Source organism: Podarcis filfolensis (genome assembly GCF_964270895.1).
Source record: "Podarcis filfolensis genome assembly, chromosome: 8".
Classification (NCBI taxonomy): Eukaryota; Metazoa; Chordata; class Lepidosauria; order Squamata; family Lacertidae; genus Podarcis; species Podarcis filfolensis.
The window spans coordinates 89444683-89459471 of record NC_139611.1 but is presented as its reverse complement, the minus strand read 5'-3'; the positions used below and the strand labels follow the sequence as shown (position 1 = coordinate 89459471).

The following is a 14789-nucleotide window of genomic DNA, read 5'->3' as shown; positions in this document are numbered from 1 at the left end:
GTCACATAGAGGAGGGAGAAAGGTTGTTTTCTGCTGCTCCAGAGAAGCGGACACGGAGCAATGGATCCAAACTACAAGAAAGAAGATTCCACCTAAACATTAGGAAGAACTTCCTGACAGTAAGAGCTGTTTGACAGTGGAATTTGCTGCCAAGGAGTGTGGTGGAGTCTCCTTCTTTGGAGGTCTTTAAGCAGAGGCTTGACAACCATATGTCAGGAGTGCTCTGATGGTGTGTCCTGCTTGGCAGGGGGTTGGACTCGATGGCCCTTGTGGTCTCTTCCAACTCTATGATTCTATGATTCTAATTTTTACACAAAGTCCTTCCTATGAAAGTTCAGCATGGACAGCAACCGCAGCAGTGTCGCCAAATCACTCTTATCCCTCTCCCCAGGCATGATGTGAAGAAGCTATTGAAGGAATGAATAAATCCTAATTTGCATCAGCCACCAGCCCTAGCAATAAAATAACAATACGATATACAAAGAATAAAAATAAAAAGTCAGTTATATAAAATACATTTCAGGGTTTTGAGTCAATAGTCAAACGGTGGATCTTATTTAGTTGCCCCAGATGAAAACCTTGCAACCTTTGCTGTCACTGCTCATCTTGATCTGTCAAGAGAACGGACACTGTGAAGAAGATATCAAAAACCTTGGCCAAGGACTTGCAAGTCACAGCTCTGGGTACGTAGTAGGAATTGCTATTGGGCACAAGATGTGGCAAAGAACCCGGCTGCAAACCTCACCCTCATATTATTTAAAGTCTCCTAAAATTAAATCTGTATACAGACACTACTACAGTTTGCCTCCAATGTGAATTATTTGATGGGAAGCAAGACAGGCCCTGTGACTGAAGCTCTTTCCACACTCTTGGCACTGAAATCATTTTCCCCAGCTGTGAATTTTTGATGGATCTTGAGTTTGGCCTTCTCAGTGAATCTCTTTCCATATTCCAAGCACTGATACGGTTTCTCCCCTGTATGAATTATCCAATGGGAAGTGAGATGGGCCCTCTGAGTGAAGTTCTTTCCACATTCGAAGCACTGATAGGGCTTTTCTCCTGAATGAATTCTTTGATGCAAAGCGGGAGATGTACTCTGATTGAAGTTCTTTCCACTGATATGGTTTCTCCCCTTGTATTAATTGTTTGATGGACGGTGAGCTGGATTTTGGTTCTGAAGTTCTTTCCACATTCCAAGCACTGATATGGTTTCTCCCCTGTATGAATTATATGACGGAAAGTGAGACATGCACTCGGATTGAAGCTCTGTCCACTGATAAGGTATCTCCCCTCTATGAATTTGCAGATGGGAAGTGAAACTGTCCTTTCTTCTGAAGTTCTTGCCACACTCTTGGCACTCAAAGGATTCCTCCCCTCTGTGAATTCTTTGATGGACGGTGACCTGGCTTTTGGTTCTGAAGCTCTTTCCACATTCTGAGCACTGATAGGGTTTCTCCCCACTATGAATTCTGTGATGGGGATTGAGTTGGCTGCTGCGACTGAAGCTCTTTCCACATTCCAAACACTGATATGGTTTCTCCCCTGTATGAATTTGCAGATGGAAAGTGAAACTATCCTTTCGACTGAAGCTCTTGTCACACTCTTGGCATTGATAGGGTTTCTCTCCTGTATGAATTCTTTGATGGCCCATGAGGTGATGTCGTTGAACAAAGCTCTTTCCACATTCTAAGCATTGATATGGTTTTTCCCCTGTATGAATTCTCTGATGGACAGTAAACTTGCTTTTGCTAACGAAGCTCTTTCCACATTCCAAGCACAGATGGGGTTTCTCCCCTGTATGAATTCTTTGATGGTCAGTGAGCTGGGGTCTTTCAATGAAGCTCTTTCCACATTCCAAGCATTGATATGGTTTCTCCCCCGAATGAATTCTCTGATGGTCATTCAGCTGGCGTCTTTCAATGAAGCTCTTTCCACATTCCAAGCACTGATAGGGTTTCTCCCCTGTATGAATTCTCTGATGGATTGTGAGATGGGTGCTCTGAGTAAATTTCTTTCCACATTCCAAGCACTGGTAGGGTTTCTCCCCTGTATGAATTCTTTGATGGACAGTGAGCTGGCCTTTTTGACTGAAGCTCTTTCCACATTCCAAGCAATGATATGGTGTCTCCCCTGTATGAATTCTCTGGTGTCTAGTGAAAAGGTCCTTTCGACTGAAGCTCTTTCCACATTCCAAGCACTGATATGGTTTTTCCCCTGTATGATTTCTTTGATGGAAAGTGAAACTGTCCTTTCTACTGAAGCTCTTTCCACATTCCAAGCACTGATAGGTATTATTCCAGATGGGATTAATTTGATGGAAAGTGGAATGGGAGCTCTGACTGAAGCTCTCTCCGCACTCTGAATATGGATATGGCTCCTCCACTGTGTGGATTTCGTTGTGGTCTCCCTCGCTCTTCATTTCCAATTCATCAGCACCTGCAACTGAGAGACAAACAGATTAGAGCCTCAGGAATAAATGCAGCCCCAACTAACGGAGTAATGCCAATTAATGCTTGTGACAAAAAGAGAACTGAAGGGAATTATATATATTTTTTTCTTTTTATTGATTTTAATTCATTTTGTAACATTGTACATTAAAACAAACAAAAGAGACATACATAACACATTCACACAAAAAAGAATACATAAAAAAAGTAAAAGAGAGAAATAATAATAAAAAGGACAAAAGAAAACTACATTAACTACATAACACACAACACTGACTGACTTCCCTTCATCTCGGTTTCGGAATGTGTTGTAAGATTTTTCTATCTGCAGTTTCTTTTCCTCAAAAAGCTCTTTATATCACAAGTGTTATATCGCACCTACTGTAATTTTTAGATTTTTTACCTCTGTTTCCATGTATGCCATAAATTTATTCCAATCTTTATTAAACTTTATGTCTTTTTGATTTCTTATTTTCTGTGTCATTTTTGCCAATTCTAAATAATCAAATAGTTTGGATTGCCACTCATTTATGGTTGGGATTTTTGGTATCTTCCAATTCTGCGCTATTAGAGTTCTGGCAGCCACTGTCGCATACTGGAAAAGTGTTTGATCTTCCTTTTTGATTTCCTCTCCAATTATCCCCAGCAAAAAGGCTTCGGGTTTTTTTATAAAGGTATATTTAAGGATTTTTTAAAGTTCGTTGTAAATAGATTCCCAGAATTTTCTGATAGGCTCACACAACTACCACATATGATAAAAATCGCCCTCCTTGATCTTACACTTCCAACATGATTTATCACCAGTTTTATATATTTTTTCCAGTTTTACGGGCGTTACATACCACCTTACATCATTTTATACATATTTTCCCTGAGTGTTGTACATGCCGAGAATCTCATACCTTTATTCCATAATGCCTGCCATTTATCAAACTCTATGTTATGTCCAAGGTCCATTGCCCATCTCACCATTACCTCCTTTACTTCTTCATCCTTGGTGTCCCATTCAAGCAACAGGCTATACATTTTCGATAGGAGTTTTGTTTTGCTTTCTAGTATTTCAATCTGGAATCTAGATTTTTTCTCACTTATCCCATTTTTTTTATCCTCGGTCCAAATAGAATTAATTTGGTGAAATTGGATCCAGCCTGTCAATTTGTTCTTTATTTCTTCATATGGTCTAATCCTCCAACCGGTCTCTGTTTTTACTCATAAATCTTCGTAGGTCCATCTTTCTCCTTCAATGTTTTTTTTTTTTATTGTCAGGATATCAATTGGCGATAGCCACCAAGGAGTATTCTGTTCCAGTAATTTTTTGTTTCTTTCCCACACTTCCAGCAGTGGCCCTCTAAAAATGTGGTTAGAAAATCCTTTATGGACCTGTCCCTTGTTACGCCATAGGTAAGCGTGCCAACCGAATCTTATATTAAATCCTTCTAAATCTAACAGATCTTTATTTTTTATAACAATCCAATCCTTGACCCAACAAAGACACGAGGCTTCATAATACAACTTTAAATTTGGAACTGCGAATCCTCCCCTATCTCTTTGATCTGTAAGTAATTTGAATCTAATTCTCGGCCTTTTTCCTTGCCAGATAAATTTAGAGAGTATTTTCTGCCAATCCTTGAATACTGAGGTTCCCCTGATTATCGGTATATTTTGAAATAGGAATAACAGTTTCGGTAGTAAACTCATTTTTATTGCCACCATTCTTCCCGACCAAGAGAGTTTTATTCTGTTCCAAGTATCTAAGTCCTTCCTTATTTCTTTTCATGTGGCTGTATAATTATCTTCCATCAGATTAATGTTCTTCGTCGCTAACTAGATTCCAAGGTATTTTACTTTTTTAGTTACTTTAATTCCAGTCTGAGATTCAAGATGGTTTTTAACCTCCTCTTTCACATTTTTAGTCAACATTTTAGTTTTTGTTCTATTTAATTTAAAACCAGATAGTTTTCCAAATTCTTCTAGCAAATCTAACACCTTACTGACACTCTCTTTTGGATCCTCCAAAGACAACATAAGATCGTCAGCATAAGCTTTCAATTTGTATTCTTTCACTCCAATTTTTATTCCGCGTATCTCTGAAGTTTTCCTTATCTTATTTGTAATTATCTCTAACATCATAATAAACAGAAGAAGTGACAGAGGGCACCCCTGCCTCGTACCCTTCGAAATTTCAAAGGGTTCTGTTAAGTTATTATTGATAATTAATTTAGCACTTTGTTGTGAGTAAATTGCTTTTATTCCTTCCAGGAATGTGCCCTCTATCCCTGTCATTTCCAAACATTTTATAAGAAAACGCCAGGATACGTTGTCGAATGCCTTTTCGGCATCAATGAACAATAAAGCTGCAGGAATTTCATTTTTGCATTCTAAATATTCAATGATATTTATTGTATGTCTTATGTTGTCTTTTATTTGCCTATTGGGTAAAAAACCAGCCTGATCGGTATGAATAAGATTGACTAGGCATTTTTTAAGTCGAGTCGCCATTACGTCTGCATAGATCTTATAATCATTATTCAATAATGAAATTGGTCTGTAATTCTTAATATTCAGCCTATCCGAGTCAGGTTTCGGTATCAGCGTAATGTATGCCTCTCTCCAGGACGCTGTTGTTCTTCCTCCTCTTAAAATCTCATTCATTACTTCACATAGCACTGGTGTTATAAGTTCTTCTAGGACTTTATAATACTTGGCCGACAAACCATCTGGACCTGGGGCTTTCCCCAGTTTCATCCTCTTTATCGCCTCTTGAATTTCCTCTGCTTTTATGGGTTTATTTAATAAACTTCTTTCCTCTTCCGATATGCTGTTAATTCTGTTTTCTTCTAGATATTTTCCTATTTCTATTTCATCTTCTTCTTCTCTTTTATATAGGTTTTCATAGAATTTAAGAAAGCTCTTTTTTATTTCATTAGGGTCTTCCAAGATTTGTTCTTCTTCTTTTATTTTATTAATAAGATTTTGTTTTCTTCTTTTTCTCAGTTGCCACGCCAGAAACTTTCCAGTTTTATTTGCCGATTCGAAATTTTTTTGTTTCATTAACTTAATTCCCCATTCTACCTCTTGGTTTATTAATGTTGAATATTGTGCTTGTATCATCTTATACAATTGCTTGTTCCCTTCGTCACTTGGTTTTTCTATCAAATTCTTTTCACATTCTCTCAATTGAGTGATTAACTCTTCCTTTTTTTGTTCTCTCACCTTTCTTCTTTGACTATTTTGTTGTATCAGAAAACCTCTTAGTACTGCCTTACTGGCATCCCAAACTATATCCATGTTTGTTTCCTTGTTAATATTTAAATCAAAATAGTCTTTTAAGGTGGTTTTAGCCTTTTCAATCACTTCTTCTTTTTCAAATAAATAATCGTTCATTCTCCATCTGTACATACCCTGGGTCTTCCAATTTAAATGTAATATTATTGGATTGTGATCAGATAGTGTTCTAGGTAGTATCTCACATTTCGACACTCTTATTGTTAATTCTCTTGATATCCATATCTGATCCAGCCTACTCCAACTCTGATGCGGCTCTGAGAAGTGTGTGAATTGTTTTATCATGGGGTTTTTATATCTCCATATATCTATTAAATCTAAGTTTTCCTCAAGGTCATTAAATGATCTCGGAAGTTTCCCTTGATTTAAATTCTTCCTTTTCGGGCTTCTATCTAATTCTGGTTTCGGCACTCCATTTAAATCTCCAAGTAGGATCAATTTGTTATTCTCTAGATCTAATAAAACTTGTTCCAATTTTTTAAAAAACTCCATCTTATTTGTATTTGGCGCGTAGACCATTATCACGTTAAGTTTTTCTCCCTGGTAGTTGATTTGTACTCCTAGGATTCTTCCTTCCTCGTCCTTACATATTAATTTAGGTTCTAATTTCTCTTTCACATAGATTACTACCCCTCTTTTTTTCTTTGAGTCTGAATTAATAAATTCTATTCCCAACTTTTTATTTATTAAAATATGTTCGTGTTTTTTGGCAACGTGTGTTTCTTGGCAACAAATCACATCAATATTTTTTTTCTTTATGATTTTCTCAAATTTATTTCTCTTGGACTTTTCATTAAAACCGTTCACATTCCACAACAAAAGCTTAAGGGTCATTTCAACTAACTACACTTTATCCTAATTTCTGATTTAAATTCCAGCGCTTCTGTTTCCAATAGTCTCCACCTCTTCCCCCTCCTCTTCTTCCCCGATCCCTCCGCCTTCTCCTCTGCTGCTTCCTCTCTCCCCTCCGCTCCCTCGACCTCTTTCCCTCCTCTCCCCCTCCTCTCCCCTATACTTTTTTCTCCTCCTCCAGGTCTTTCTTCTTCTTTACCCAGGTCCTTTTCATATCTTCTCAAAAACTTTCCCGCTTCTAGTGTATCTATCAGTTTAAACTTTTTATTCTTATAAAGAAAGGAAATCCCTTCTGGGAATTCCCATTTGTACTGTATTGTATTTATCTTCAGGACACTTGTTAGTTGTCTGTATCCTTCCCTTTTGCGCAGAATCCTGATTGGAATTTCTTTAAAAATAATAATTGGACAGCCTCCAATCATTAACTTTCTTTTGTAGCTTGTTCTTAGTATAGGGAATTATATAATAATAGTAATAGTAATAGTAACATTATTATAACATCTGGCTGGCTTTCCCCAGTCACTCTGGGCAGCTTAGAGCATATATAAAAGCATAGTAAAACATCAAGAATAAAAAACTTCCTGATACAGGGCTGCCTTCAGTCTTCTAATATTTGTGTCCTTGACATCTGAATGGGGGGGGGGTCCACAGCTCCCATCATGGTGTTCTGTTGCACCAGAAGTGGTTTTGTCCTGCTGACCACATGACCCGGAAAGCTGTCTGTGGACAAACGCCAGTTCCCTCAGCCTGAAAGTGAGATGAGCGCCGCACCCCATAGTCACCTTTGACTGGACTTAACAGTCCAGGAGTCATTTTCCTTTACTTTTACCTGCCATGACTGAGAAGATGGGAGGTCTTCCTACAGGTTCACTGCCTGAGATTCAAAAAGCCTGGCTCTTTTCTGGGATGGATTTTATTAGGCCCAATCACGGAAACTTTGCCAACTCCAATGCCAATCCTATCTTTGGTCAACCAAAGACAGAAAGAAGCAAGAACAGAAACAAAAACCCTGACAGAACCCACTTCTACTTCCCAAACCAATCTGAATCCTACATTTAAGAAGACCTGGGCAGTTCTGAGGAGCCTGTCCATGTTTCACAAAGGTAGAATAGAAGGAAGAATATTCACAGGGGAAACAATCAATAGCCATCCCTCCAAGGTTTGCTGTGGGAGTGTTAACATCCCAGGTGCTGTGGGTGGCGCTGTTGAGCCCCATCGAAATATCAGAGGTTTGTCACCTAGAGAGATTGAATTACAAAGCAGATAAGATGATCCAATAGGGAGCCTTACCGAGTGAGTCCAAGATCCCACGATTCTCCTCCATGACCTCCTGATGCAGAGCTCTCTGGTCAGGATCCAGCAACGCCCACTCCTCATCTGTGATATAGACAGCTACATCTTCAAAGCACACTGGACCCTAACAGGAAAGGGAAAAGGCTGTCCTCTTAGACCTAATAAAGGTGATCTGTTACACTCTGTTGTTTTCTGCCTCTTAATTGCTGTTCTGTTTTAATGGGTTTGTTTTGCTGCACATTTTGATTATGGGTGCATATGTTAATGTCTTAATGGAATCCTCTTATTGTTTATTTTAATGATGAACATAAAGAACCTGGTCTTCTCCAGATCATGGTTTTCCTGTTTGCCACATGGAAGGATCCCTTCTCTCCTCTCCCTGTTTTTGGTTCTGGGGGGTGGGGGGAGAGAGAGACCTCCAGATGCCCCCCAGCAAACTTCAAGGTCACAGGGGGGCATGTGAGGAGAGGGGGGAAAGCCCCATTGTGTGAATGAGGACGTGAAGCCTGGCCAGAAGTCTATGTCAGGGAACTGCCATCGGAGCAGGGGCAGGAAACAGAGGGGCAGTTGTGTTACAGGGAGCCTCCAAAAATCTTGCGAAGCAGTTCCTCTTCCGGGGAGGAGGAAAGCCCCACCTCCAGTGGGGAAGAGGTGAAAGGACCAGAGGATGCTGGTGGGAGCCTCAGCACCGCTCCTGGCCAAGCATGCCCCTTCCGTCACCTGCGCAGAAGTCTAAAGCGCAAAGAGGGAAGGAAAAGGCTGGGCGTAACAAGGCTTTTATGCTGGAGGAGGTCCAGGAAACAAGCACTCCTGGATTCTGCCAGCTATTGAGGCAGACATGAGCTTTGGGGCTCTGCACTGTAAATAGTTTTGCACCTAAATAAAACCTGTAAAAGACAGGTCGGAGTCCTGCCTGGTTACTCGTGAGCAACCACCCGTGCCATCTGACAGTCTATTTTAGCCTTCAATCTGGAACTAAAACCTCAATAGTTAATAAATAAAATTAGTGACTTTCAGAAGGTGAGGTGGCACTTCCTTGTTCTCAGCACATAAACCTCCCTGAATGGTGTTTCATCGTTTGCACCCCAAGCAACTCTGGCTGCCCCAACCCGCTGCCTCACCCACTGTAGGTGGAGTTAACTCTTTATTAGAAGAAGCCTAATGAGCACAGGAACACTTCTTGTAGGTCTTGCCTCCATGAAGGTGTTTCAGGGGCTGAAGGTCCCTGCCTTCCCCAACTGCCAAACTCCCCTCCTCTCCAGGGCTCTTCCCTTGCAATCTGAGACGGCTCCTCCCGCTTCTTGGCTCTCGGAGTTGTGGGAGACAAGCAGGGAGGAGAGCTTGTCACAGGAGGGTAGGGAGACTCCCATGCCTCTACAACAACCAGAGCCCTCTCTGCCTCTCTCCTCCCATCCCCTGCTTCCGCTTCTGCCTCTGTGTCTGGACTGCTCTCTGCCACAGACTCCCCTGGGTCACCAGGCCCTGTTGCCTCTTCAGCTTCAGACACCTTCTCCTCCCAGTCTCCTTCCTTTTCTCATCATTATCCCCCACCCCACCCCTCCCCTGGCCCTGAGCCTTCGTTCCTTGGCGGTTCCTCCCACCATTCCTCTGTGTCCACCAGTCCATGACATCCTCTCTCCCCACATGGCCCCTTCCTCCTACCTGCTCTGGGTCCACAGGGGCAGCTTCCCCTCCGCCACCAAGAAAAGATGGACAAGCAGGTCTTGCTGGCATCGTTCCGTCTCCTGCGAGAGAAGAAGGTAAGTGGGAAGCCAAGAGCGCATGCTTCACTCAGAAGGAAAACTACAGGTGCGCCTTCAAACAAGTAGGAGTTGCCACCTAAATGTGGACGTTTGTACCCATTTGACATACTAGAGTGCAAAAATACACAAACCCTGGGCTCTTGGTCCCCTGTGACCTCCCCCCAAAGATGAGAAGAATTCACGGATTAGCTTCAAAATCCACAAAATGTGACCATTGCCAGCGCAGGAAGGGCCAATAAAGCCCTTACAAGATTTTTTCACGGGAAAGGGGGTAAATACGTTCCGGCGGCCTCCCAGGTTTTTGCTGCAAAAATACTCCCACAACTCACTTATGGATCCCAGGTTTGCAGTTTTAAAAATTTTGCGCCTATGGAGGCATTTCAAACAAAATTCTATCGGTGTTTATTGGGGATCCCCCCCTGTGTATCTAATATAGCTGTCCGCTTAGAAGTTGGACAACGACCCGTTAACGCGCGGTTGTGGATTCTAAAGATACACTACTGGTTAAAACTTATTTTTTCCCCGGCCGGTTTGGCTCCTTTAACACTCTTAGACACCTTTCATTCTACCTGGAAAGCTTCCCTGTTTGAAAAGATAAGAAGCTTGGGATTCTCCCCACAGATCTTGATAGCGGCAGGATATGAGAGAGCCAGAAGTCAAGTGCTTCAACGCATTAGGGACATAGAGCTGCAATGTCATATGGGCAAAATGGATAAACATGCCACAATTAGAGACTTTGGGAGAGGGTTCTCACCCGCAAATTATCTGGCTGATTTACAAATACCTAAGTACAGACACTCCTTTACCCTGGCCAGATTTAACGTTCTGCCCTCTGCCCTGCTGCTAGGCAGATACGAGGGCAAACCATATGAGTCACGTGTTTGCCCATGTGGCTCATCGGAAGTGGAAACAAGTCTGCATGTATTGCTGCACTGTAGTTACTACGAGGATCTACGCCTGACCTTTATTGCCCCAGTTCTACAAAAGCTTAAAAATGAACCAGAACTCCAACGTATGAGAGCCTTGGTAGAAGATAAGGTACCTGAAATTACGATCAATGTTGCCAAATTCTGTGTAGCCGCTATTAGGCGCAGGAAACAAGAGCTTTCCAATGCCAATATGCAGGTGAAGGTAAATACTTAATTTTATTTATGCTGTCTAACTTTAAATTGCTGTTATGACCTAATCTGTATTGAAATTGTCCTTTGTTTTTTCCAGTGTTATGCTTTGCTGACTAGCTGTACGAGTTAATCTGGTCTGTGACCGTTTAATAAAATTTGATTTGACCAAACAGAGAGAAAACTCCTTCCTCCTTACCCAGAGGCCTCTCTCTGGAGTCCAATGGAGTCTTCTCTGCCTCAGAAGAATCAAGATCGATTTCTGCAAAAAGATCCTTCCCCTGAAAGAGCAACAAGGATTCAAAAGAGAGTGGGGAGAAGGATTAGAAAAGGAGCAGCAGACGCAAACACTTTAGGGCTATCCAATATCATTCCTCGGATGCTTTCCAAAAAAGGATGGGCAAATTAGTGGAGCATTGGGGGATATTCTCCCTCATTTTTTGAGCCCCTTGGGCAGGGATCAGCAAACCTTTTCAGCAGGGGGCTGGTCCACTGTCCCTCCAAACTTGTGGGGGGCTAGACTATATTTTTGGGGGGGAAATGAACGAATTCCTATGCCCCACAAATAACCCAGAGATGCATTTTAAATAAAAGGACACATTCTACTCATATAAAAACACTCTGATTCCCGGACCACCCATGGGCCGGATTGGAAAGGCAATTTGGCCAGATGTGGCCCCCGGGCCTTAGTTTGCTAACACATGCCCTTGAGAGTATCCAAAGGAAAGTCTCTCTCACCTGCTGCTCTGCCTGCTTCCTCTCCTCTGCCTGACTCAGGAGGAAACCTTCGGCCAGGGCCACCGCCTGGGAACTGGTCTCTGCTCCACATTCCCTCACCCAGATCTCCATCTCCGGAGGAAGGACAGCCAGGAACTGCTCCAAGATCACCAGGTCCAGCATCTGAGCTTTCGTGTGCCTTTCTGGCTTCAGCCACTGGTGGCAAAGGTGGTAGAATTGGCTGCAAACCTCTCGGGGTCCTTTGGCCTTGTGGGAGCAGAACTGCCTGAGCTGCTGGCTCTGCACCTCTGAGCAAGGGGTGTCCTCCTGACCTGGGTTCTTCCTCACAGTGTTTTCCCAGAATCCCCCGCTGCTCCCATGTTGGATGGCATGGCCTCTTCCTGCTTCAGGGCCAGCTGAGTCTTGCTCATCCATCTCTGTTCCCAGGAGTCCCTAGGTCTTCTGTCAAGTTTTGTCTGTCCTACTGAGAGGTGCCAGAGAATCCTGTAAAGCAAATGCATTCTTCTACTACAAGATTGATAGACAGTCAAGAGAAGAGAAATGTTCCCTGGGCAAGCATGGATGAGTCTGAATCACAGCCCAGACGCGGAGTTCAAGCACTATATTCCCATATTCTTAAGGCAGACTTCTGGCTTTGTTCTGAGGGCAACTCCCTCCCCCTTCAGAAACATGGCTGCCTCCAACTGGGGGGCCTGGAGCCATCGCTAGCCCTCTGCTCCTCCCTGAATGGGCCTCATCCTCTTCTCAAGCCATCTCTTCCTCCTGTGGGAGGGAGTTCCGTGGGTCTAACTGCGCACTGTGAGATGGACGGACTTTGTTTAGCACAGAGGCCAAGTTTTTTTTCTGCCTCCAGATGTTTCCATCTGGCTGCCACCTGGGCTGATTCCTCAGCCCCATCAGGGTTCCTTTGCCGGCCCTTTTCTTCCTGACTCAGTGACCCCTCCCCAAAGGAGCAAGCGGCCTCTTGAATGTGAAGGAAGAAGAAGGAGAAGGGGAAGAAGAGGAGGAGGAGGAGTTTGGATTTGATATCCTGCTTTATCACTCCCCTTCAGGAGTCTCAAAGCGGCTAACATTCTCCTTTCCCTTCCTCCCCCACAACAAACCCTCTGTGAGGTGAGTGAGGCTGAGAGACTTCAGAGAAGTGTGACTGGCCCAAGGTCACCCAGCAGCTGCAGGTGGAGGAGCGGAGACTCAAACCCGGTTCCCCAGATTAGGAGTCTGCCGCTCTTAACCACTAGACCACACTGGCTCTTGCAGACCTCCTGTTACTTGCAGCCTCCCTGGCTATGCAGAGAGGAAGGGGGGCAGAACCTCTTAGCCCTGGCTTGGGGATCCCCTTGCAGGAGCTGAGCAGAATCCCCACGGATCTGAACCCTGCAGCCCTGGGACACCCCCGCCCCACTTCTCCCCAATGCACCCTAGGGCAGAAAAGAGAGGAAACTCACCAGATGACAGAAGGGGCTGCCTAGACAGCTCCTGCAGAGGAAATAAAAGTCACCCCCTTGCAAGGAGGAACCTTGGGAGGTGGGAGGGGCTTTTGCTCGTCCCCCCTCTTATTTCCTGTCCTCTCTAGGAATGCAGCTCAGTTCCTTTTAACTCTTGCAAGGTGGAGCAAACCAAGCTCGCATTCTCTCTCTCTCTCTCTGGAATCACATGGGGGTCTTTTTTGGGCACCCTCCCGGCTGGCCTCTCGAAAAGCGGAGCCCCAGCGAGCAGGAGGAGGAGGTAGCCCGGGGGGTGCAAGGGCACCTGGCTGGCAGCGGCTCCCCAGCCGACTCCGCCACCCCCAAGGCAGGGCTGGGGATCCCTCTGCCCTGCGCCCCGCGCGCGCCTGCCTGCGAGCAGGAGGGAGCCCGGCCAGGGGATGCCCGCCGGCCCTACCAGCCTCGCAGCAGCAGCAGCAGCAGTCTCAGGCGCCCGCCCGCTTGGTTCACCAAGCAGGAGGCGCGCGTGCCCGGCAAGACGGTCCTGCGCTGGGGAGCTCCAGAGAGCCTGGATCGGGGCCGAGCTTCGCGCGCTCCCCCGCGGCACCCCATCCTCTGGGAAACTACCCTAGAGGGTCTTCTCTGGGGGACCCCCTGGACCGGCTTCTGAGCTCTTCCTTCCCCTGGAAACAGAAACAGGGGAAGCACGAAAGGCCCGGAGGGGGAGGGGGCTCTACAAGGTGTAAACTGCACCTTGAAAGGATTGGGACCCTCAAGAGAGAAATAAGGCAATGCGACCTTTAATCGGAGGTGGAGGGAGGCTCTCTCCCCCCCCCCCGCGCCCCATTTCATTCAGCCTTGCTCTTCCTTCCTAATGAAGCCTTTTGCTTTTAGTGTTTGCTACTTTCCAAAACAAAGTAACTCTTCTTGTGACGCGTAGAACCTCTAGATAAATTTGTGCATAACCTTTTGTATCCCTGTGTAGAAACTTTATTTCTCTGGAATCCTGTAGATGTCACTATGTAACCTTGCTTCTCCCAATTTACAATCAGCGGCGGAAATGAGAATGGGAACTTTGTACCTGGGATGCAACATTTTATTGAAGACATGCAGCAAGATGCTATTCCCTTTCTAAACCCCTTCCTGCCCTTAGCTCTTCCTTTCTCTCCTTTCTTCTGTCTTTGGAGGCGCTAGAAGGGACAGATCCGCTTCCTCCCACGAAGAAAGAACTCAAACTCGGACTAGAGAAGTTCCCATCCCATCTCCAGCCCTATTGTTATTCTAAGAAATTGATGGTCATGTCACTAAAGATAATTTTCCACGGGATCTCTGTGGGTTGGGGAAATGAATTCACTTGCAACCCTTCCACCTTCTTGCACCCCACGCCCTTGCAGCTCCCCTAATCTTGCAAAATGAGGGATCCGTGGCATTTAGGACCCCCCACAATCCTAGGGATGTAAGAAACCCAGACTTGCCTTGCCTAGGGCTTCCTCTTCCTGCTCCTCTTGCTGCTTGTATAGGGAACCTGGTTGCAACAGAATAAAGGACCATTGTATAAGTGCCTTTGCTTCGCTTCTGACTATTGAGGAGCCTGGTAAGGTCTCGCGAACCACCAACACATTTTTACAATTTCAACCCTTCACATCAATTGTTGCTTTGAATATGCTTCTCTGTGTGTGTGTGTCTGTATGTACACACTTGTGCAAGGAGTAGAGTGTTTGCTTAACTGCTCAACTTCATAAATGAAGAAGAGGAGTACCGTGAAGCAAACAAACGTGTCCTGCTCTTGCTCCCAACACCCTTTGGCGCATGATGGACCAAGAACTCTCTTCCTTGTGGAGACAATTCTTTCCCCTTGGCCCATTGTGA

At 44.4% G+C, this 14789-nt stretch overlaps 1 protein-coding gene across 2 annotated transcripts; it reads right to left on the bottom strand.

Moving 5' to 3' along the window:
• Window positions 1–308: 308 nt before the first annotated feature.
• On the bottom strand, window positions 309–11944 carry LOC310768663 (uncharacterized protein). Of its 2 annotated transcripts, XM_083627257.1 has the most exons (5): window positions 11497–11944; window positions 10958–11039; window positions 9540–9622; window positions 7875–8001; window positions 1138–2442 (listed from the first exon to the last, which is right to left on the bottom strand). In XM_083627257.1, exons 1-5 carry the CDS (start codon window positions 11908–11910, stop codon window positions 1139–1141), a joined length of 2010 nt encoding a protein of 669 aa, XP_083483383.1. In that variant the 5' UTR covers window positions 11911–11944; the 3' UTR covers window position 1138. The 2 variants fall into 2 exon arrangements, with proteins under 2 accessions (XP_083483384.1, XP_083483383.1); XM_083627258.1 differs by lacking the exon at window positions 10958–11039 and having other exon boundaries at window positions 309–2442; window positions 11497–11710.
• Window positions 11945–14789: the final 2845 nt, after the last annotated feature.